The sequence below is a fragment of the Oncorhynchus nerka genome, linkage group LG2, assembly GCF_034236695.1.
Source record: "Oncorhynchus nerka isolate Pitt River linkage group LG2, Oner_Uvic_2.0, whole genome shotgun sequence".
NCBI classification, from domain to species: domain Eukaryota; kingdom Metazoa; phylum Chordata; class Actinopteri; order Salmoniformes; family Salmonidae; genus Oncorhynchus; species Oncorhynchus nerka.
Window position 1 is genome coordinate 9,051,773 of NC_088397.1, and position 26,080 is coordinate 9,077,852.

The 26,080-nt window shown below is 45.2% G+C and overlaps 1 protein-coding gene across 1 annotated transcript in view; it reads right to left on the minus strand.

The window, feature by feature from the left end:
- The window catches only part of LOC115117475 (dystrophin-like), a 214,835-nt gene that overhangs the window by 104,213 nt on the left and 84,542 nt on the right, over window positions 1-26,080 (minus strand). Inside the window, 11 exon segments of the mRNA XM_065022730.1 lie at window positions 4,345-4,556; window positions 4,941-5,058; window positions 5,889-6,046; window positions 6,184-6,382; window positions 6,716-6,865; window positions 7,274-7,399; window positions 13,352-13,499; window positions 14,639-14,814; window positions 17,676-17,811; window positions 20,699-20,871; window positions 21,014-21,136. Coding sequence (XP_064878802.1) covers window positions 4,345-4,556; window positions 4,941-5,058; window positions 5,889-6,046; window positions 6,184-6,382; window positions 6,716-6,865; window positions 7,274-7,399; window positions 13,352-13,499; window positions 14,639-14,814; window positions 17,676-17,811; window positions 20,699-20,871; window positions 21,014-21,136 — 1,719 coding nt within the window.

Here is a 26,080-nt window from a genome sequence, read left to right on the forward strand (position 1 = left end):
AGAGCTGTGAACAGGCACACACTTTATATAGGCAGGAGAAACCAACAGCCACTGTGTCGAAACCTCCAGCCAATTGGCAAAAGGGCAAACAGTCACAATAATTATGTACAAACAAATAAACACACCTCGTGACAAAACACGGAATATATGAACACCAGTCTGGCGCCTCAAACATGACACGTAACACAAACAATATCACACAAACACATGAGGGGGAACAGAGGAATAAATACATGCAGAGTGATTGGAGAATGTAAACCAGGTGTGCAGGGAACAGAGGAATACATGCAGAGTGATTGGGGAATGTAAACCAGGTGTGCAGGGAACAGAGGAATACATGCAGAGTGATTAGGGAATGTAAACCAGGTGTACAGGGAACAGAGGAATACATGCAGAGTGATTGGGGAATGTAAACCAGGTGTGCAGGGAACAGAGGAATACATGCAGAGTGATTGGGGAATGTAAACCAGGTGTACAGGGAACAGAGGAATACATGCAGAGTGATTGGGGACCGTCGAACGCCACCCCAACAAGGAGAGGAGCCGACTTTGGAGGAAGTCGTGACAATATAGAGTACTGCACACACTACAATTACTTAGGTTTAAAAATAAGCTCAACCCGAAATGAGGCAGTGAATGAGCTGAGAGAGGAAGCACGCAGGGCATTCTACGCCATTAGATCATTCAAATTGAAATACCTATTAAAATGTGGCTAAAACTAATTGATTGTGTCATTGAACCAATTGTACTTTATGGCAGCGAGGTGTGGGGTCCACTTGCAAAACAAGATTTCATCAAATGGGACAAACACCCCATTGAAACCCTGCATGCAGAGTTCTGTAAGATTCTCCTACATGTCCAGAGGAAAACTACATACAATGCATGTAGGACAGAATTAGACCAAATAATAAACCAAAAAAGGGCTAAAACATCTCAAATAAACACATTACAAAAAAGAGCTGAGCAAAGAAAAGAGTCCCTATCCAGCTGGTTTGGAAACATCTACAAAGTCCCCTCATCCAGCTGACCCCTGTTCTACTAACATATCATTACCAAACCCTGCAATACCAAGAGCTGAGCAAAGAAAAGAGTCCCCTCATCCAGCTGGTCCTTAGTTCACAAACCTGTTCTACTAACATACTGAAGCCTCAGTCCCCTCATCCAGCTGGTCCTGAGTTCACAAACCTGTTCTACTAACATACTGAAGCCTCAGTCCCCTCATCCAGCTGGTCCTGAGTTCACAAACCTGTTCTACTAACATACTGAAGCCTCAGTCCCCTCATCCAGCTGGTCCTGAGTTCACAAACCTGTTCAACTAACATACTGAAGCCTCAGTCCCCTCATCCAGCTGGTCCTGAGTTCACAAAACTGTTCTACTAACACACTGAAGCCTCAGTCCCCTCATGGTCAGTCAGCTGGTCCTGAGTTCACAAACCTGTTCAAGCTGGTCCTGAACAAACCTGTTCACTACTGAAGCCTCAGTCCCCTCATCCAGCTGGTCCTGAGTTCACAAACCTGTTCTACTAACATACTGAAGCCTCAGTCCCCTCATCCAGCTGGTCCTGAGTTCACAAAACTGTTCTACTAACACACTGAAGCCTCAGTCCCCTCATCCAGCTGGTCCTGAGTTCACAAACCTGTTCAACTAACATACTGAAGCCTCAGTACCCTCATCCAGCTGGTCCTGAGTTCACAAACCTGTTCTACTAACATACTGAAGCCTCAGGACCAGAACATCCAATCAATCAGAATAAACCAAATTACAACACAGTCAAAACAAGACTACATTGCTTACTGAGAAACACAAACACAAATCACAATGCAGTGCTATCTGGCCCTAAATGGACAGTACAACGTGGCTAACTATTTGACCATGGTTACTGATCAAAAGCTTAGAAAAACCTTGCCAAAGTACAGGCTCAGTGAGCACAGCCTTGCCATTGAGAAGGGTAGACACAGGAAAACCTGGCTCCCTGTAGAGGAAAGGCTGTGCAACCACTGCACCACAGCAGAACCTGGCTCCCTGTAGAGGAAAGGCTGTGCAACCACTGCACAACAGCAGAACCTGGCTCCCTGTAGAGGAAAGGCTGTGCAACCACTGCACCACAGCAGAACCTGGCTCCCTGTAGAGGAAAGGCTGTGCAACCACTGCACCACAGCAGAACCTGGCTCCCTGTAGAGGAAAGGCTGTGCAACCACTGCACCACAGCAGAACCTGGCTCCCTGTAGAGGAAAGGCTGTGCAACCACTGCACCACAGCAGAACCTGGCTCCCTGTAGAGGAAAGGCTGTGCAACCACTGCACCACAGCAGAACCTGGCTCCCTGTAGAGGAAAGGCTGTGCAACCACTGCACCACAGCAGAACCTGGCTCCCTGTAGAGGAAAGGCTGTGCAACCACTGCACCACAGCAAAACCTGGCTCCCTGTAGAGGAAAGGCTGTGCAACCACTGCACCACAGCAGAACCTGGCTCCCTGTAGAGGAAAGGCTGTGCAACCACTGCACCACAGCAGAACCTGGCTCCCTGTAGAGGAAAGGCTGTGCAACCACTGCACCACAGCAGAACCTGAGACGGAGCTGCATTTCCTGACAAAATGTAAAAATATAAAACAATTAGAGTGTCATTTCCCCAAATTTGAAACCCTTATTCAAGGTTTCAAAGACCTCTCTGATGAGGACAGGCTACCCGTCCTGTTGGGGGAGGACGCAGAGAGTTGTGGGTTGGCAGCGCACTACAATGCTGCCTGCCACCAATCAACCTGCACATGTCCTCTATGCTTATTGTTACTGTTCAATGTCTGGTTGTTTTGACCCTTGGTTGTTGTTACTGTTCAATGTCTGGTTGTTTTGACCCTTGGTTATTGTTACTGTTCAATGTCTGGTTGTTTTGACCCTTGGTTATTGTTACTGTTCAATGTCTGGTTGTTTTGACCCTTGGTTATTGTTACTGTTCTATGTCTGGTTGTTTTGACCCTTGGTTATTGTTACTGTTCTATGTCTGGTTGTTTTGACCCTTGTCTGTTACCCTTGGTTATTGTTACTGTTCAATGTCTGGTTGTTTTGACCCTTGGTTATTGTTACTGTTCAATGTCTGGTTGTTTTGACCTGTTCAATGTCTGGTTGTTTTGTTATTGTTACTGTTCAATGTCTGGTTGTTTTGACCCTTGGTTATTGTTACTGTTCAATGTCTGGTTGTTTTGACCCTTGGTTATTGTTACTTCAATGTCTGGTTGTTTTGACCCTTGGTTATTGTTACTGTTCAATGTCTGGTTGTTTTGACCCTATTGTTACTGTTCAATGTCTGGTTGTTTTGACCCTTGGTTATTGTTACTGTTCAATGTCTGGTTGTTTTGACCCTTGGTTATTGTTACTGTTCAATGTCTGGTTGTTTTGACCCTTGGTTATTGTTACTGTTCAATGTCTGGTTGTTTTGACCCTTATTGTTACTGTTCAATGTCTGGTTACCCTTGTTATTGTTACTGTTCAATGTCTGGTTGTTTTGACCCTTGGTTATTGTTACTGTTCAATGTCTGTCTGGTTGTTTTGACCCTTGGTTATTGTTACTGTTCAATGTCTGGTTGTTTTGACCCTTGGTTATTGTTACTGTTCAATGTCTGGTTGTTTTGACCCTTGGTTATTGTTACTGTTCAATGTCTGGTTGTTTTGACCCTTGGTTTTGTTACTGTTCAATGTCTGGTTGTTTTGACCCTTGGTTATTGTTACTGTTCAATGTCTGGTTGTTTTGACCCTTGGTTATTGTTACTGTTCAATGTCTGGTTGTTTTGACCCTTGGTTATTGTTACTGTTCAATGTCTGGTTGTTTTGACCCTTGGTTATTGTTACTGTTCAATGTCTGGTTGTTTTGACCCTTGGTTATTGTTACTGTTTTGACTATGTCTGGTTGTTTTGACCCTTGGTTATTGTTACTGTTCAATGTCTGGTTGTTTTGACCCTTTATTGTTATTGTTACTGTTCAATGTCTGGTTGTTTTGACCCTTGGTTATTGTTACTGTTCAATGTCTGGTTGTTTTGACTGTTCAATGTCTGGTTGTTTTGACCCTTGGTTATTGTTACTGTTCAATGTCTGGTTGTTTTGACCCTTGGTTATTGTTACTGTCGTCCCGTTGACAATGTTGATTCTTATTATCTTCATATTGTAAATATCCAAAGTAAGTTTTAGCAATATGTACATTGTTACGTCATGCCAATAAAGCACATTGAATTGAGAGAGAGAGAGAGAGAGGGGGTAGAGAGAGAGAGGGGTAGAGAGTGTATGTGTGTGTTTGTGTGTCTGTGCGCATATGTGTGTGCGTATGTGTGTGTTTGTGTGTGCATGTGTGTGTAACCTTGAGGTCAGTGTTTTGCTTCTTCAGAGCATCCATGGTGTAGGAAATATCCTGCCACGACTCCAGCTTGTCATTGGCTCGTTTGATGAGAGGTTCCACCTCCTTCCTGGCGTCCAACCAATCAGAGGAGTCCTGCAGCATGTTCTGTAGCTGTTGATGTCTATCAGCCAGTCTGCCCTGTGACTCCTCCCAGTGGGTCTGCAACCTGTCAACTACACACACACACACACACACACACACACACACACACACACACACACTGAGTGAGATCGACTACAACCTACCTGATCAACAAATCTCCCTGCATCCAAAATCCCTAGTCATTATCATTAGTACATCAGTTAGTTTGTTCAGTCAGCGACTGAGCTGAAACAAGGTTCTCTAACAGGCCATACTGATAGTTTGTGGTTATTAATGGAGTCATTGATGAGTTTGTGTTTAGTAATAACAGTTTGTGGTCAGTTTGTAGTCATTGATGACAGTTTGTAGTCAGATCATTGGTGATAGTTGGTGGTCAGTTTGCGGTCAGTTTGCGGTCAGTTTGTGGTCCGTTTGCAGTCAGTAAGCATAGTAAGTAATGGTTGTGGTTGGCGTACTGCGGTCGGTGATAGCAGCTCGTGTCTCCTGGTTGTTGGTTTTGTTCTTCAGGTTCTGGGCTGCAGTCAGCTGACCCTCCAGCTGGGGGCGCCGCCGCTCCATGTCCCCCAGTGCTCCCTACAGACAGCAAGACAGAGACAGAACATTTCAATGAATATCTGGATGTCAAGTATTTACAACTATTTGAGCCAGGTATTTGAGCCATGTATTTGAGCCATGTATTTGAGCCATGTATTTGAGCCAGGTATTTGAGCCAGGTATTTGAGCCATGTATTTGAGCCATGTATTTGAGCCAGGTATTTGAGCCATGTATTTGAGCCAGGTATTTGAGCCATGTCAGGGCCTGTGTTCTCAAAGCGTCTCAGAATAAGAGTGCTGATCTAGGATCAGATCCCCCCCGGTCCATGTAATCATGTATTCATTATGATCTAACTGGCAAACCTGATCCCAGATCAGCACTAGGATCTGGTCCTCTCTCTAGTATTCATTATGATCTAAAAGGCTAAACTGATCCCAGATCAGCAGTAGGATCTGGTCCTCTCTCTAGTATTCATTATGATCTAAAAGGCTAACCTGATCCCAGATCAGCACTAGGATCTGGTCCTCTCTCTAGTATTCATTATGATCTAAAAGGCTAACCTGATCCCAGATCAGCACTAGGATCTGGTCCTCTCTCTAGTATTCATTATGATCTAAAAGGCTAACCTGATCCCAGATCAGCACTAGGATCTGGTCCTCTCTCTAGTATTCATTATGATCTAAAAGGCTAACCTGATCCCAGATCAGCACTAGGATCTGGTCCTCTCTCTAGTATTCATTATGATCTAAAAGGCTAAACTGATCCCAGATCAGCACTCCTACTCTGAGACTCTTTATGAATACAGGCCAGGGTTTCAGCGGCTAAACGGAGTCTCTCACACTCTGTGACACACTGGTTGACCCCTGACCTTGGTCTTGACGATCATGTGGTTGATGTCGTCCAGGTCGGCCACGGTCACCCTCTGTGTCTGTACCATCTGATCCAGCAGGGATAGCCAATCAGAGAGCTCTGCCCAGGCCTTGTTGAACTGAGCCAGGGCTGGGGCGTCTCCCTGGAGGGTCTCAACTGGAGGGGGGCAGCGTGATACAATCAGTAGCCATACGGTCACACACACACACACACACACACACACACACACACACACACACACACACACACACACACACACACACACACACACACACACACCCTCATCTCCTTACTGGTGGTTTTCTGGATCCTTAGAGCGGCCAGCCTCTCTCTGTGTACTATCATTTGCCCCTGAATCGCCCTCCAATCATCACTCAGACTGTGGTACTTCTCCTTCTCTGGTTGGCTGGGAGGCGTGTCCTTGTACAGCTCCTGGCCCTTAGCCAACACCCCCTCCACCTCAGGCTTCTTGACCTGGACTTCATCTATGAGCTGAAACATCACAAACCATTCCAAAACAATGAAACTACTCTCAATCTAAATTAGTCTTTCAGAGATTCCTCCCGTCTTCTCTCCTAACCTCCTTTTCCAGCTGGAAGAAAAGTAGGTCTAAGGTCCCTCACCAGTGACCTTTTTCTCCCATATGTTTTGAGAAGGAGAGAGGATGCAAAGAATTAAGGAAAGATTCATTGATATAGGCCTCGGTCCCTGTAGGCATGGATGGATGGAGGGGGAGGGGGAGGGAGGGAGGGAGGGAGGGAGGGAGGGATCGATGGACAAATTGACTGATAGATGGATGGATGACAGGATGGATTGATAGTCTACCTTGGGTTCCACATTGTCAGGGTTTTCCTCTAGGGTGGTCCTGGTGGTTGAGGTCCACGAGGAGAGGTAAGTCAGCCGGTCCTGGAAGTGAGACAGCTCCTTCAGCAAGCTCTCAATCTGCTTCTGCTTCTCAGGCAGGTCTTTAGACACCTATAGGGAGGAGGGAGAGGAAGGACCCGAGTGTTTTCAATGGTAGGGAGGAGGAAGGCACATCCAGGAATATTATATTGAAGGAAAACATGAACTTAATATGAAGCAGGATACAGTCCACTCACACACACAGTACAAAGGTCTCCCACAGGGAGGAGGGAGAGGCCCCGAGTTGGGGGCCATTTTAGTTGAATTACAAGAGCATTTCCAATGGTAGGAAGGAATATACAGTACACTTGATCATACAGTAAAAAAGCAAACACATGAACCCAACATTAAGTTAAACAATAGACTACTCCTACACACAAGTTGAAATACAGATATCGAGTAGTCAATATTCATGTTCAACATCCAACTGATCTTATCCACCTAAAGGACAGAACGTCCTCTATAGAAAGGGATACTAACCTGTACCCAGCGTGTGTTGATCACCTTCATTTCCTTCTGTTGGTCAGCAGGGAGGGGAATGGTGCCGGTCCTCGTGTTGATGGTATCCACATTGTTCTGTCTGGCTGGTAGCTCCAACACACGAGCCTGCACACACACACACACACACACAACACACACACACAGATCACACACACACACACACACACACACACAGACACACACACACACCTGTGTCCACAGTAATCTACTACAGACAGTGACACACACACACACACAACCTGTGTCCACAGTAATCTAGACACACAGACACACTACAGGAGACAGACTAGTGACAGATGTCCTCTGGCCACAGACTAGGAGACAGACTAGTGAGAGATGTTCCCTGGCCAGTAATCTAGACTAGGAGACAGACTAGTGAGAGATGTCACACACAGACTACACACAGAGACAGACTAGTGAGACAGTAATCTAGACACAGACTAGTGACAGATGTTCCCTGGCCAGTAATCTAGACAGAGACAACACACACACTAGGAGACAGACTAGTGACAGATGTGTCCCTGGCAGTAATCTCCAGACAGATCATAAATGAAATAATCTAACGGAGACAGACTAGTGAGAGATGTTCCCTGGCCAGTAATCACACAGAGACAGACTAGTGAGAGATGTCCTCTGGCCAGTAATGTAGCTCTGGGGACCTTTACAGACCAGACTAGTGAGAGATGTCACTGGCCAGTAATCTAGACTAGAGACAGACTAGTGACAGATGTCCTCTGGCCAGTAATCTAGACTAGGAGACAGACTAGTGAGAGATGTCCTAGACTGGCCAGTAATAACTAGGAGACAGACTAGTGAGAGATGTCCTCTGGCCAGTAATCTAGGGACACTAGAGAGATGTCCTCTGGCCAGACTAGGAGACAGACTATGTAGCCCTGGCCAGTAATCTAGACTAGGAGACAGACTAGTGAGAGATGTTCCCTGGCCAGTAATCTAGACTAGGAGACAGACTAGTGAGAGATGTCCTCTGGCCAGTAATCTAGACTAGGAGACAGACTAGTGAGACCTCTGGCCAGTAATCTAGACTAGAGACAGACTAGTGAGAGATGTCCTCTGGCCAGTAATCTAGACTAGGAGACAGACTAGTGAGAGATGTCAGAATCTAGACTAGAGACAGACTGTGAGAGATGTCCTCTGGCCAGTAATCTAGACTAGGAGACAGACTAGTGAGAGATGTCCTCTGGCCAGTAATCTAGACTAGGAGACAGACTAGTGAGAGATGTCCTCTGGCCAGTAATCTAGACTAGGAGACAGACTAGTGAGAGATGTTCCCTGGCCAGTAATCTAGACTAGGAGACAGACTAGTGAGAGATGTCCTCTGGCCAGTAATCTAGACTAGGAGACAGACTAGTGAGAGATGTCCTCTGGCCAGTAATCTAGACTAGGAGACAGACTAGTGAGAGATGTCCTAGTGAGAGATGTCCTCTGGCCAGTAATCTAGACTAGGAGACAGACTAGTGAGAGATGTCCTCTGGCCAGTAATCTAGACTAGGAGACAGACTAGTGAGAGATGTCCTCTGGCCAGTAATCTAGACTAGGAGACAGACTAGTGAGAGATGTCCTCTGGCCAGTAATCTAGACTAGGAGACAGACTAGTGAGAGATGTTCCCTGGCCAGTAATCTAGACTAGGAGACAGACTGGCCAGTAATCTAGACTAGTAGTGAAGATGTCCTCTGGCCAGTAATCTAGACTAGAGACAGACTAGTGAGAGATGTCCTCTGGCCAGTAATCTAGACTAGGAGACAGACTAGTGAGAGATGTCCTCTGGCCAGTAATCTAGACTAGGAGACAGACTAGTGAGAGATGTCCTCTGGCCAGTAATCTAGACTAGGAGACAGACTAGTGAGAGATGTCCTCTGGCCAGTAATCTAGACTAGGAGACAGACTAGTGAGAGATGTCCTCTGGCCAGTAATCTAGACTAGGAGACAGACTAGTGAGAGATGTCCTCTGGCTAATCTAGGCCAGTAATCTAGACAGACTAGTGAGAGATGTCCTCTGGCCAGACTAGACTAGAGACAGACTAGTGAGAGATGTCCTCTGGCCAGTAATCTAGACTAGGAGACAGACTAGTGAGAGATGTCCTCTGGCCAGTAATCTAGACTAGGAGACAGACTAGTGAGAGATGTCCTCTGGCCAGTAATCTAGACTAGGAGACAGACTAGTGAGAGATGTCCTCTGGCCAGTAATCTCTAGAGACAGACTAGTGAGACAGAATCTAGACTAGAGACAGACTAGTGAGAGATGTCCTCTGGCCAGTAATCTAGACTAGGAGACAGACTAGTGAGAGATGTCCTCTGGCCAGTAATCTAGACTAGGAGACAGACTAGTGAGAGATGTCCTCTGGCCAGTAATCTAGACTAGGAGACAGACTAGTGAGAGATGTCCTCTGGCCAGTAATCTAGACTAGACTAGAGACAGACTAGTGAGAGATGTCCTCTGGCCAGTAATCTAGACTAGGAGACAGACTAGTGAGAGATGTCCTCTGGCCAGAATCTAGATGTAGTGAGAGATGTCCTCTGGCCAGTAATCTAGACTAGGAGACAGACTAGTGACTAGAGACAGACTGTCCTCTGGCCAGTAATCTAGACTAGGAGACAGACTAGTGAGAGATGTCCTCTGGCCAGTAATCTAGACTAGGAGACAGACTAGTGAGAGATGTCCTCTGGCCAGTAATCTAGACTAGGAGACAGACTAGTGAGAGATGTCCTCTGGCCAGTAATCTAGACTAGGAGACAGACTGTCCTGAGAGATGTCAGACTAGTGGCCAGTAATCTAGACTAGGAGACAGACTAGTGAGAGATGTCCTCTGGCCAGTAATCTAGACTAGGAGACAGACTAGTGAGAGATGTCCTCTGGCCAGTAATCTAGACTAGGAGACAGACAGAGAGATGTCCTAGTAATCTAGACTAGGAGACAGACTAGTGAGAGATGTCCTCTGGCCAGTAATCTAGACTAGGAGACAGACTAGTGAGAGATGTGTCCTCTGGCCAGTAATCTAGACTAGAGACAGACTAGACTGACAGACTAGTGAGAGATGTCCTCTGGCCAGTAATCTAGACTAGGAGACAGACTAGTGAGAGATGTCCTCTGGCCAGTAATCTAGACTAGGAGACAGACTAGTGAGAGATGTCCTCTGGCCAGTAATCTAGTAATCAGACTAGACTAGATGTCCTCTGGCCAGAGACTAGGAGACAGCTAGTGAGAGATGTCCTCTGGCCAGTAATCTAGACTAGGAGACAGACTAGTGAGAGATGTCCTCTGGCCAGTAATCTAGACTAGAGACAGACTAGTGAGAGATGTCCTCTGGCCAGTAATCTAGACTAGGAGACAGACTAGTGAGAGATGTCCTCTGGCCAGTAATCAGACTAGTGACTGTCCTCTGGCCAGTAATCTAGAGACAGACTAGTGAGAGATGTCCTGGCCAGTAATCTAGGCCAGTAATGTCCTCTGGCCAGTAATCTAGACTAGAGACAGACTAGTGAGAGATGTCCTCTGGCCAGTAATCTAGACTAGGAGACAGACTAGTGAGAGATGTCCTCTGGCCAGTAATCTAGACTAGGAGACAGACTAGTGAGAGATGTCCTCTGGCCAGTAATCTAGACTAGGAGACAGACTAGTGAGAGATGTCCTCTGGCCAGTAATCTAGACTAGGAGACAGACTAGTGAGAGATGTCCTCTGGCCAGTAATCTAGACTAGGAGACAGACTAGTGAGAGATGTCCTCTGGCCAGTAATCTAGACTAGACTAGAGACAGACTAGTGAGAGATGTCCTCTGGCCAGTAATCTAGACTAGGAGACAGACTAGTGAGACAGATGTCCTCTGGCCAGTAATCTAGACTAGGAGACAGACAGACTAGTAATCTAGACTAGAGACAGACTAGTGAGAGATGTCCTCTGGCCAGTAATCTAGACTAGGAGACAGACTAGTGAGAGATGTCCTCTGGCCAGTAATCTAGACTAGGAGACAGACTAGTGAGAGATGTCCTCTGGCCAGTAATCTAGACTAGGAGACAGACTAGTGAGAGATGTCCTCTGGCCAGTAATCTAGACTAGGAGACAGACTAGTGAGAGATGTCCTCTGGCCAGTAATCTAGACTAGGAGACAGACTAGTGAGAGATGTCCTCTGGCCAGTAATCTAGACTAGGAGACAGACTAGTGAGAGATGTCCTCTGGCCAGTAATCTAGACTAGGAGACAGACTAGTGAGAGATGTCCTCTGGCCAGTAATCTAGACTAGGAGACAGACTAGTGAGATGATGTCCTGTCTGGCCAGTAATCTAGACTAGGAGACAGACTAGTGAGAGATGTCCTCTGGCCAGTAATCTAGACTAGGAGACAGACTAGTGAGAGATGTCCTCTGGCCAGTAATCTAGACTAGGAGACAGACTAGTGAGAGATGTCCTCTGGCCAGTAATCTAGACAGACTACTAGGAGACAGACTAGTGAGAGATGTCCTCTGGCCAGTAATCTAGACTAGGAGACAGACTAGTGAGAGATGTCCTCTGGCCAGTAATCTAGAGACAGACTAGAGAGACAGACTAGTGAGAGATGTCCTCTGGCCAGTAATCTAGACTAGGAGACAGACTAGTGAGAGATGTCCTCTGGCCAGTAATCTAGACTAGGAGACAGACTAGTGAGAGATGTCCTCTGGCCAGTAATCTAGACTAGGAGACAGACTAGTGAGAGATGTCCTCTGGCCAGTAATCTAGACTAGGAGACAGACTAGTGAGAGATGTCCAGTAATCTAGACTAGGAGACAGACTAGTGACCTCTGGCCAGTAATCTAGACTAGGAGACAGACTAGTGAGAGATGTCCTCTGGCCAGTAATCTAGACTAGGAGACAGACTAGTGAGAGATGTCCTCTGGCCAGTAATCTAGACTAGGAGACAGACTAGTGAGAGATGTCCTCTGGCCAGTAATCTAGACTAGGAGACAGAGTAATCTAGACTAGGAGACAGATGTGAGAGATGTCCTCCCAGTAATCTGGCCAGTAATCTAGACTAGGAGACAGACTAGTGAGAGATGTCCTCTGGCCAGTAATCTAGACTAGGAGACAGACTAGTGAGAGATGTCCTCTGGCCAGAATCTAGACTAGGAGACAGACTAGTGAGAGATGTCCTCTGGCCAGTAATCTAGACTAGGACAGACTAGACAGAATCTAGACTGAGACAGACTAGTGAGAGATGTCCTCTGGCCAGTAATCTAGACTAGGAGACAGACTAGTAATCTAGACTAGAGACAGACTGTGAGAGATGTCCTCTGGCCAGTAATCTAGACTAGGAGACAGACTAGTGAGAGATGTCCTCTGGCCAGTAATCTAGACTAGGAGACAGACTAGTGAGAGATGTCCTCTGGCCAGTAATCTAGACTAGGAGACAGACTAGTGAGAGATGTCCTCTGGCCAGTAATCTAGACTAGGAGACAGACTAGTGAGAGATGTCCTCTGGCCAGTGGCCAGACTAATGTCCTCTGGCCAGTAATCTAGACTAGAGACAGACTAGTGAGAGATGTCCTCTGGCCAGTAATCTAGACTAGGAGACAGACTAGTAGAGACAGATGTCCTCTGGCCAGTAATCTAGACTAGGAGACAGACTAGTGAGAGATGTCCTCTGGCCAGTAATCTAGACTAGGAGACAGACTAGTGAGAGATGTCCTCTGGCCAGTAATCTAGACTAGGAGACAGACTAGTGAGAGATGTCCTCTGGCCAGTAATCTAGACTAGGAGACAGACTAGTCTGGCCAGTAATCTAGACTAGACTAGTGAGAGACAGACTAGTGAGAGATGTCCTCTGGCCAGTAATCTAGACTAGGAGACAGACTAGTGAGAGATGTCCTCTGGCCAGTAATCTAGACTAGGGGACAGACTAGTGAGAGATGTCCTCTGGCCAGTAATCTAGACTAGGAGAGACAGAATCTAGACTAGAGACAGACTAGTCCTCTGGCCAGTAATCTAGACTAGGGGACAGACTAGTGAGAGATGTCCTCTGGCCAGTAATCTAGACTAGGGGACAGACTAGTTGTTGTTGTTGACCGTACCGTGACTTTCTCCAGGGTGGCGTTCATCTGGTGGTGATCTCCAGGCGTCAGGGGGATGGCCACGACCTCCTCAGCCTCATCCAGCCAGGACAGGAACTCCCCCATGTCCTCCTGCAGCCCCATAGCTGCAGTACGTGCCTCTGCAGACCTGACACACACAGGGAACAGTTAGGAGGAATACCGTATACGCACACACACACACACACACACACACACACACACACACACACACACACACACACACACACACACACACACACACAGCAGGACAGGAACATGTCCTCCTGCAGCACACACACACAGGGAACAGTTAGGAGGAATACCGTATACACACACACACACACACACACACACACACACACACACACACACACACACACACACACAGGGAACAGTTAGGAGGAATACCGTATACACACACACACACACACACACACACACACACACACACACACACACACACACACACACACACACACACACACACACACAGTACTCAATCAAGGGATAGTTAAGACTGCCGACATACACACTGGTACTGCTGACATACACACTGGTACTGCTGACATACACACTGGTACTACTGACATACACACTGGTACTGCTGACATACACACTGGTACTGCTGACATACACACTGGTACTGCTGACATACACACTGGCACTGCTGTCATACACACTGGCACTGCAGACATACACACTGGTACTGCTGACATACACACTGGTACTGCAGACATACACACTGGTACTGCAGACATACACACTGGTACTGCAGACATACACACTGGTACTGCAGACATACACACTGGCACTGCTGTCATACACACTGGTACTGCTGACATACACACTGGTACTGCTGACATACACACTTGTACTGCAGACATACACACTGGTACTGCAGACATACACACTGGTACTGCAGACATACACACTGGTACTGCAGACATACACACTGGTACTGCAGACATACACACTGGTACTGCAGACATACACACTGGTACTGCTGACATACACACTGGTACTGCAGACATACACACTGGTACTGCTGACATACACACTGGTACTGCTGACATACACACTGGTACTGCAGACATACACACTGGTACTGCAGACACACACACTGGTACTGCAGACACACACACTGGTACTGCAGACACACACACTGGTACTGCAGACACACACACTGGTACTGCAGACACACACACTGGTACTGCAGACACACACACTGGTACTGCAGACACGAGAACACACACACACACACACACACACACACACACACACACACACCTCCTCTTCCTCTCTGTGATCTCCTGGGTGATGTTCACCCAGCGTGTGTTGAGGGTGTTGAGCTGTAGCCTGATCTGAGCTCCGTCCTCCTGCGTACTCTGACCAATGATCTCCTTCCCTGCAGCGTTCAGCCCTGCCACCACACCCCCCTGGGCCCCCACGCTCTCCTGCAGCTCCTGACACACCACAGGGTCACAGGGCAAAGGTCATACAACATGTTAATTCGATCAGCTACAAGCATCCGTTCATTGTTTCATTGTTGAGCAGGTTTTCTACCTTTAGCTGATCAACTGTTTAGCTGACACAGCATGTTATCATGTTGTCAACAGGAAACTGTTTTATTAAACTGTTAAACTGACACAGGATGTTATCATGTTGTCATGTTATCATGTTGTCATGTTATCCTGTTATCATGTTGTCATGTTATCATGTTGTCATGTTATCCTGTTATCATGTTGTCATGTTATCATGTTGTCATGTTATCCTGTTATCATGTTGTCATGTTATCCTGTTATCATGTTGTCATGGTATCCTGTTATCATGTTGTCATGTTATCCTGTTATCATGTTGTCATGTTATCATGTTGTCATGTTATCCTGTTATCATGTTGTCATGTTATCCTGTTATCATGTTGTCATGTTATCCTGTTATCATGTTGTCATGTTATCATGTTGTCATGTTATCCTGTTATCATGTTGTCATGTTATCCTGTTATCATGTTGTCATGTTATCATGTTGTCATGTTATCCTGTTATCATGTTGTCATGTTATCCTGTTGTCATGTTATCCTGTTATCATGTTGTCATGTTATCCTGTTATCATGTTGTCATGTTATCCTGTTATCATGTTGTCATGTTATCCTGTTATCCTGTTGTCATGTTATCCTGTTATCATGTTATCCTGTTATCATGTTGTCATGTTATCCTGTTATCATGTTGTCATGTTATCCTGTTATCATGTTATCCTGTTATCATGTTGTCATGTTATCCTGTTGTCATGTTATCCTGTTATCCTGTTGTCATGTTATCCTGTTATCATGTTATCCTGTTATCATGTTATCCTGTTGTCATGTTATCCTGTTGTCATGTTATCCTGTTATCATGTTATCCTGTTATCATGTTATCCTGTTATCATCCTGTTGTCATGTTATCCTGTTGTCATGTTATCCTGTTGTCATGTTGTCATGTTATCCTGTTGTCATGTTATCATGTTGTCATGTTATCCTGTTGTCATGTTATCCTGTTATCATGTTGTCATGTTATCCTGTTATCATGTTGTCATGTTATCCTGTTATCATGTTGTCATGTTGTCATGTTATCCTGTTATCATGTTGTCATGTTATCCTGTTGTCATGTTGTCATGTTGTCATGTTATCATGTTGTCAACAGGAAACTGTTTTATTAAACTGTTAAACTGACACAGGATGTTATCATGTTGTCAACAGGAAACTGTTTCATCTCAATGATGAACTGTTTAATGACCCTACTCCCAAGGCCCTGCAAGTGGTATTACATTCATGTCAATAGGCTTGAATTGAACAGCACAGTGGAGGTCAATGGATCAACCAACAGCCAATGAAGAGCCACGGTGACTCATCACGTTCTGCGTCTGTGGCCTTGTCCTTCTCCACGCCAGACAGACGGTACACACAGACAGACAGTATGGAAACACACAGACAGAGGGTACACACAGACAGACGGTATGGAAACACACAGACAGAGGGTACACACAGACAGACATTACACACACAGACAGAGGGTACACACAGACAGACGGTATGGAAACACACAGACAGACGGTACACACAGACAGACGGTACACACAGACAGACGGTATGGAAACACACAGACAGACGGTATGGAAACACACAGACAGAGGGTACACACAGACAGACGGTATGGAAACACACAGTACTGAACATTAGCTTTCTATGGCTCATAGAGGACATGGTCTGTAGAGATGTGATGGCACTTAGTTAGCAGTCTGTTTCAGAGTTAAGAGATGGAGAAAGAGAGAGAGAGAGAGAGAGAGAGAGAGAGAGAGAGAGAGAGAAAGATAGCGAGAGAGAAAGAGAGAGAGAGAGAAAGTGAGAGAGAGAAAGAGAAAGAGAGAGGGAGAGAGAGAGAGAGAGAGAGAGAGAAGATAGCGAGAGAGAAAGAGAGAGAGAGAGAGAGAGAAAGATAGTGTGTTTACACATGAGTGTGTGTGTGTGCGTGTGTGTGTGTTTACACATGAGTGTGTGTGTGTGTGTGTGTGCGTGCGTGTGTTTACACATGAGTGTGTGTGTGTGTGTGCATCCAGGCATTCTTGCCTGTGTGTGTGTGCGTCTACCTCTCTGTGTCTCAGTGAGTGTAGGTCTTAGAGACAGCTGGTCTCTTCAAAGCCAAGCTGCTTCACACACAGAACAGCTCTTAGATCTGCCCCGCCCATCAAGGCCAGTTTGGCCAAACCCGTCCCAACACTGGCATATGACTGGCACTAAAGACACTGCTGTCTCCTCTGCCCTCCTCTGAACAGATGGACTGTGTGTGACGATCATAGTACTCCAAAAGTGGACTGGGCAAGTTGACATCCGATCACACACACACACACACACATATACTGTACACACACGCACGCACGCACACACACACACACACACACACACACACACACACACACACACACACACACACACACTACATGTATCCAAAACTGTGGTGGAGCCGCAGGGCTTTAAACAGCACAGCAGTGTAATCCCATAATCCTATTCTCTGCCTGTGGCCTTCATCAACACGCTCTGACATGAGGGGTATTCAGGCTGCTAGGACCACTGTGTTACCATGGAGACAGAACACACACAGTCCGGCACCTGGACACACGCAGAGACAGTGGGCATGTCTACCTTTTGGAACATAATAGTATAATTCCTAAAACGAGTGGTCTTCATATCCATAGGGCCCTGAGATTCACCGGACCATGTGATCAGGTCCTCATATCACTTCATCTATCTGCTGAGTTGTTGGATGTGCTTGTGTTACTGTTGAACAGTAGTTACCTTAAGGTGTGGTCTGGTCCCAGCAGGGTCTGTCTTCGCCTGTTTCAGAGTGGTCTCCGCACCACTCAACCAATCACCAAGCACCTTCTGGTCCGCTACGAACTTCAGCCACTTAGCATTGGACGTCTCCCAGCGCCTGCTCACACACACACACACACACACACACACACACACACACACACACACACACACACACACACACACACAAAATGACCGCAGGAAAGTGGACACACACGTTCACACACACACACACACAAAGAAACAACTGTGAGATCCCACTGAGATCAGTCAATGAGAGAAACAGTGAGTATGTGGAGGGAGAGAAATAGAGGTGGGAGCTGAACCAGCAGTACAGTTGAGGTGACAATGGACACAAACTGAGGTGACAATGGACACAAACTGAGGTGACAATGGACACAAACTGAGGTGACAATGAACACAAACTGAGGTGACAATGTACACAAACTGAGGTGACAATGAACACAAACTGAGGTGACAATGAACACAAACTGAGGTGACAATGGACACAAACTGAGGTCACAATGGACACAAACTGAGATCACAATGGACACAAACTGAGGTGACAATGGACACAAACTGAGATCACAATGGACACAAACTGAGGTGACAATGGAGTGAAAACTAAACCGTGGAAACAAACAGTCCTGATAACCCTGATGTCACCAGTCTGTGTCAAGTGCATTTACACTAGTGGTGATGATGTTACTGTAGCTTGTCTAGTTAGCTAGTCTAGTGGTGATGATGTTACTGTAGCCTGTCTAGTTAGTTAGTCTAGTGGTGATGATTTTACTGTAGCTTGTCTAGTTAGTTAGTCTAGTGGTGAAGATGTTACTGTAGCTTGTCTAGTTAGTTAGTCTAGTGGTGATGATGTTACTGTAGCTTGTCTACTAGTTAGTTAGTTTAGTGGTGAAGATGTTACTGTAGCTTGTCTAGTTAGTTAGTCTAGTGGTGATGATGTTACTGTAGCTTGTCTAGTTAGTTAGTCTAGTGGTGATGATGTTACTGTTTAGTTAGTTAGTCTAGTGGTGAAGATGTTACTGTAGCTTGTCTACTAGTTGATGTTACTGTAGCTTAGTCTAGTGGTGATGATGTTACTGTAGCTTGTCTAGTTAGTTAGTCTAGTGGTGAAGATGTTACTGTAGCTTGTCTAGTTAGTTAGTCTAGTGGTGATGATGTTACTGTAGCTTGTCTACTAGTGAGTTAGTTAGTCTAGTGGTGATGATGTTACTGTAGCTTGTCTACTAGTTAGTTAGTCTAGTGGTGACGATATACTGTAGCTTGTCTAGTTAGTTAGTCTAGTGGTGATGATGTTACTGTAGCTTGTCTACTAGTTAGTTAGTCTAGTGGTGATGATGTTACTGTAGCTTGTCTACTAGTTAGTTAGTCTAGTGGTGATGATGTTACTGTAGCTTGTCTACTAGTTAGTTAGTCTAGTGGTGATGATGTTACTGTAGCTTGTCTACTAGTTAGTTAGTCTAGTGGTGATGATGTTACTGTAGCTTGTCTAGTTAGTTAGTCTAGTGGTGATGATGTTACTGTAGCTTGTCTACTAGTTAGTTAGTCTAGTGGTGATGATGTTACTGTAGCTTGTCTACTAGTTAGTTAGTCTAGTGGTGATGATGTTACTGTAGCTTGTCTACTAGTTAGTTAGTCTAGTTGTGATGATGTTACTGTAGCTTGTCTACTAGTTAGTTAGTCTAGTGGTGAAGATGAGGACTGTAGCTTGTCTAGTTAGTTAGTCAGCTAGTGGTGATGACTAGGGTTGCCCCCCTGGTCTCCTAGTTAAACAGCTCACCTGGTGTTACTGTTAAACAGCTTGTCTACCCATGAGTTAGTTAGTCTAGTGGTGAAGATGTCTACTGTAGCTTGTCTAGTTAAACAGCTAGGTGTCTAGTGAGGGTTGATGGTCTCCTAGTTAAACAGCTCACACCTGGTGTCTCCCCATGAGGAGGGTTGCCCCCTTAGTTAGTCTAGTGGTGATGATCTCCTAGTTAAACAGCTCACACCTGGTGTCTCCCCATGAGGAGGGTTGTGGTCTCCTAGTTACTAGTTCCCCAGGACTTAGAGGAGGGTTGCCCCCCTGGTCTCCTAGTTAAACAGCTCACACCTGGTGTCTCCCCATGAGGAGGGTTGCCCCCCCCTGGTCTCCTAGTTAAACAGCTCACACCTGGTGTCTCCCCATGAGGAGGGTTGCCCCCCCCTGGTCTCCTAGTTAAACAGCTCACACCTGGTGTCTCCCCATGAGGAGGGAGGGTTGCCCCCCTGGTCTCCTAGTTAAACAGCTCACACCTGGTGTCTCCCCCATGAGGAGGGTTGCCCCCCCTGGTCTCCTAGTTAAACAGCTCACACCTGGTGTCTCCCCATGAGGAGGGTTGCCCCCCTGGTCTCCTAGTTAAACAGCTCACACCTGGTGTCTCCCCATGAGGAGGGTTGCCCATGAGGACTCACATGGGGGTTGCCCCCTGGTCTCCTAGTTAAACAGCTCCACCTGGTGTCTCCCCATGACTCCCCATGAGGAGGGTTGCCCCCCTGGTCTCCTAGTTAAACAGCTCACACCTGGTGTCTCCCCATGAGGACTCCCCATGAGGAGGGTTGCCCCCCCCTGGTCTCCTAGTTAAACAGCTCACACCTGGTGTCTCCCCATGAGGAGGGGTTGCCCCCCCCTGGTGGTCTCCTAGTTAAACAGCTCACACCTGGTGTCTCCCCATGAGGAGGGTTGGCCCCCCTGGTCTCCTAGTTAAACAGCTCACACCTGGTGTCTCCCCATGAGGAGGGTTGCCCCCCCTGGTCTCCTAGTTAAACAGCTCACACCTGGTGTCTCCCCATGAGGAGGGTTGGCCCTCCTGGTCTCCTAGTTAAACAGCTCACACCTGGTGTCTCCCCATGAGGAGGGTTGGCCCTCCCTGGTCTAGTTTGTCTTCACCTGTTGACCCAGTCCTTCCTGTCCAGAGTTAGTAACCCCAGTGTGTCCCCAATAGATTCCCATTATTCCTGGTACGTACCTGAGCCTGTCCAGGTACAGCTTGTTGACTTTGTCCCAGTTAGTGTTGAGCAGCAGAGCTGTCTCCTGGACCCTGGTTCTCTCTGCTGGAGTGGCGATGGCCACCACCTCCTCTCTCCTGGCTAGAGCGCCCTCTACAGGGGGGCGGAGGTTCTTCAGATTCACCTTCACCTCCTGAGACACAGGGACGTAGGCAGACAGGCACGCACACACACACACGTACATATACGTTTGAAACCAACAGTATGAAACACGCACACACACATGCACACACACACACGCAGACACACGCAGACACACACACACACACACTGACCTGAAGGCACTGTCCCTGCTGGGGTAGGTTGTAGAAGACGGCCTGCCAGTACTCAGGAGAGTTCAGTTGGAAGTCTGTCTCAGAGACGGAACGCAGCAGGGTCTGCAGCTCTCCCAGGTACTCCTACACACACACACACACACACACACACACACACACACACACACACACACACATACACACACACACGCTCAATTATAACTAAACAATAACCCCAAACTCATTCTGAACTACACAAAATTAAACAACACTAAACACAAAACCATCTATTACTGATAGATCCTCATCAGTTGATATTCCTACTGGGGTCAGGAGTTGTTCTGGTACTTGGTCAGGATAACATCCTTGCCCTACCACTTTATACTATAGATACCTTCACAGAGGGGGTATGGTTCCCTACCACTATATACTGTAGATACCTTCACAGAGGGGGTATGGTTCCCTACCACTATATACTGTAGATACCTTCACAGAGGGGGTATGGTTCCCTACCACTATATACTGTAGATACCTTCACAGAGGGGGTATGGTTCCCTACCACTATATACTGTAGATACCTTCACAGAGGGGGTATGGTTCCCTACCACTATATACTGTAGATACCTTCACAGAGGGGGTATGGTTCCCTACCACTATATACTGTAGATACCTTAACAGAGGGGGTATGGTTCCCTACCACTATATACTATAGATACCTTCACAGAGGGGGTAGGCTACCTACCACTACATACTGTAGATACCTTCACAGAGGGGGTATGGTTCCCTACCACTATATACTGTAGATACCTTCACAGAGGGCGTAGGCTACCTACCACTATATACTGTAGATACCTTCACAGAGGGGGTAGGTTCCCTACCACTACATACTGTAGATACCTTCACAGAGGGGGTAGGCTACCTACCACTATATACTGTAGATACCTTCACAGAGGGGGTAAGGTTCCCTACCACTACATACTGTAGATACCTTCACAGAGGGGGTAAGCTACCTACCACTACATACTGTAGATACCTTCACAGAGGGGGTAAGGTTCCCTACCACTACATACTGTAGATACCTTCACAGAGGGGGTAGGCTACCTACCAATATATACTGTAGATACCTTCACAGAGGGGGTAGGCTACCTACCAATATATACTGTAGATACCTTCACAGAGGGGGTAGGCTACCTACCACTATATACTGTAGATACCTTCACAGAGGGGGTAGGCTACCTACCAATACATACTGTAGATACCTTCACAGAGGGTTCAGTCAAGACAGTGTTTGTTGTTATTCCTGTGCTGTGTTCTAGTTCTAACACCTCTCTAATCCCTCACTATCTCTTTACATTATTTATCTTTAAAAAAAATATATATATATTTATATATCAGTTTTTACACTCCTTCCTGGATATTAACATAAGACGCAGTAACTCATAACTCTGTCTTCTGTCATTAAGTGTTGTTCTTAATTACTTCCATGACTCATATGAGACACTTTATCTGGGAATATCACATTCTGACACGGAACCTTCATGTTTTTAACGATTTCTCATCCGGTGGAAACGTCCCACTTCCACGGCACCTATATAAACCTGTCCCGATATTTATTCAGCTGTCTTGTGCACCTATATAAACCTGTCCCGATATTGATTCAGCTGTCTTGTGCTCCTATATAAACCTGTCCCGATATTTATTCAGCTGTCTTGTGCTCCTATATAAACCTGTCCCGATATTGATTCAGCTGTCTTGTGCTCCTATATAAACCTGTCCCGATATTTATTCAGCTGTCTTGTGCACCTATATAAACCTGTCCCGATATTGATTCAGCTGTCTTGTGCTCCTATATAAAACTGTCCCGATATTTATTCAGCTGTCTTGTTGTAAAAATAGAAATGGATAAACATGAAGAGGTCAGAGTGAGAGTACTGAACCTTTAAATGTGAGTAAATACTAAAGAACAGGTTGGATTAGAGAGAGAGAGAGAGGAGGATAGACAGACAACCTGATATAATGTGTCGGTTATAGAAACCTGAGTAAATACTAAAGAACAGGTTGGATTAGAGAGAGAGAGAGGAGGATAGACAACCTGATATAATGTGTCGGTTATAGAAACCTGAGTAAATACTAAAGAACAGGTTGAATTAGAGAGAGAGAGGAGGATAGACAACCTGATATATTGTGTGGGTTATAGAAACCTGAGTAAATACTAAAGAACAGGTTGAATTAGAGAGAGAGAGAGGAGGATAGACAACCTGATATATTGTGTGGGTTATAGAAACCTGAGTAAATACTAAAGAACAGGTTGAATTAGAGAGAGAGAGAGAGAGAGAGGAGGATAGACAGACAACCTGATATAATGTGTCGGTTATTGAAACCTGAGTAAATACTAAATAACAGGTTGAATTAGAGAGAGAGAGAGAGATATGAGAAACCTGAGTAAATACTAAAGAACAGGTTGAATTAGAGAGAGATAGACAACCTGATATAATGTGTGGGTTATAGAAACCTGAGTAAACACTGAAGAAAAGGTTGAATTAGAGAGAGAGAGAGAGAGAGAGAGAGAGAGAGGAGGATAGACAACCTGATATAATGTGTGGGTTATAGAAACCCGAGTAAATACTAAAGAACAGGTTGAATTAGAGAGAGAGAGGAGGAGGATAGACAACCTGATATAATGTGTCGGTTATAGAAACCTGAGTAAATACTAAAGAACAGGTTGAATTAGAGAGAGAGAGAGATAGAGGATAGACAACCTGATATATTGTGTGGGTTATAGAAACCTGAGTTAATACTAAAGAACAGGTTGAATTAGAGAGAGAGAGAGAGAGAGAGAGAGAGAGGATAGACAACCTGATATATTGTGTGGGTTATAGAAACCTGAGTAAATACTAAAGAACAGGTTGAATTAGAGAGAGAGAGAGAGAGGATAGACAACCTGATATATTGTGTGGGTTATAGAAACCTGAGTAAATACTAAAGAACAGGTTGAATTAGAGAGAGAGAGAGAGAGAGAGAGAGAACCTGAGAGAGAGAGTGAGGAGTTATAGAAACCTGAGTAAATAGACAACCTGATATAATGTGTGGGTTATAGAAACCTGAGTAAATACTAAAGAACAGGTTGAATTAGAGAGAGAGAGAGAGAGGAGGAGACAGACAACCTGATATAATGTGTGGGTTATAGAAACCTGAGTAAACACTAAAGAACAGGTTGAATTAGAGAGAGAGAGAGAGAGAGAGAGAGAGAAAGAGAGAGAGAGGAGAGGAGGATAGACAACCTGATATAATGTGTGGGTTATAGAAACCTGAGTAAATACTAAAGAACAGGTTGAATTAGAGAGAGAGAGTAGACAACCTGATATATTGTGTGGGTTATAGAAACCTGAGTAAATACTAAAGAACAGGTTGAATTAGAGAGAGAGAGAGAGAGAGAGAGAGAGAGGATAGACAACCTGATATAATGTGTGGGTTATAGAAACCTGAGTAAATACTAAAGAACAGGTTGAATTAGAGAGAGAGAGAGAGGAGAGAGAGAGAGAGGAGGATAGACAACCTGATATAATGTGTGGGTTATAGAAACCTGAGTAAATACTAAAGAACAGGTTGAATTAGAGAGAGAGAGAGAGAGGATAGACAACAACCTGATATAATGTGTGGGTTATAGAAACCTGAGTAAATACTAAAGAACAGGTTGAATTAGAGAGAGAGAGAGGAGGATAGACAACCTGATATATTGTGTGGGTTATAGAAACCTGAGTAAATACTAAAGAACAGGTTGAATTAGAGAGAGAGAGAGAGAGAGAGAGAGAGAGAGAGAGAGAGGATAGACAACCTGATATAATGTGTGGGTTATAGAAACCTGAGTAAATACTAAAGAACAGGTTGAATTAGAGAGAGAGAGAGAGAGGATAGACAACCTGATATAATGTGTGGGTTATAGAAACCTGAGTAAATACTAAAGAACAGGTTGAATTAGAGAGAGAGAGAGAGAGAGAGAGAGAGAGAGAGAGAGAGAGAGAGAGGGAGACAACCTGATATAATGTGTGGGTTATAGAAACCTGAGTAAATACTAAAGAACAGGTTGAATTAGAGAGAGAGAGAGAGAGAGAGGATAGACAACCTGATATAATGTGTGGGTTATAGAAACCTGAGTAAATACTAAAGAACAGGTTGAATTAGAGAGAGAGAGAGAGAGAGAGAGAGAGAGAGAGAGACACAACCTGATATAATGTGTGGGTTATAGAAACCTGAGTAAATACTAAAGAACAGGTTGAATTAGAGAGAGAGAGAGGAGGATAGACAACCTGATATAATGTGTGGGTTATAGAAACCTGAGTAAACACTGAAGAAAAGGTTGAATTAGAGAGAGAGAGAGAGAGAGAGGAGAGAGACAGAGAGAGGATAGACAACCTGATATAATGTGTGGGTTATAGAAACCTGAGTAAATACTAAAGAACAGGTTGAATTAGAGAGAGAGAGAGAGAGGATAGACAACCTGATATAATGTGTCAGTTATAGAAACCTGAGTAAATACTAAAGAACAGGTTGAATTAGAGAGAGAGAGAGGAGGATAGACAACCTGATATATTGTGTGGGTTATAGAAACCTGAGTAAATACTAAAGAACAGGTTGAATTAGAGAGAGAGAGAGAGAGAGAGAGAGAGAGAGAGAGAGAGAGAGGATAGACAACCTGATATAATGTGTGGGTTATAGAAACCTGAGTAAATACTAAAGAACAGGTTGAATTAGAGAGAGAGAGAGAGAGAGAGAGGAGGATAGACAACCTGATATAATGTGTGGGTTATAGAAACCTGAGTAAACACTGAAGAAAAGGTTGAATTAGAGAGAGAGAGAGAGAGAGAGAGAGAGAGAGAGAGAGAGAGGAGAGAGAGGAGGATAGACAACCTGATATAATGTGTGGGTTATAGAAACCCGAGTAAATACTAAAGAACAGGTTGAATTAGAGAGAGAGAGAGGAGGATAGACAACCTGATATAATGTGTCGGTTATTGAAACCTGAGTAAATACTAAAGAACAGGTTGAATTAGAGAGAGAGAGAGAGGAGGATAGACAACCTGATATATT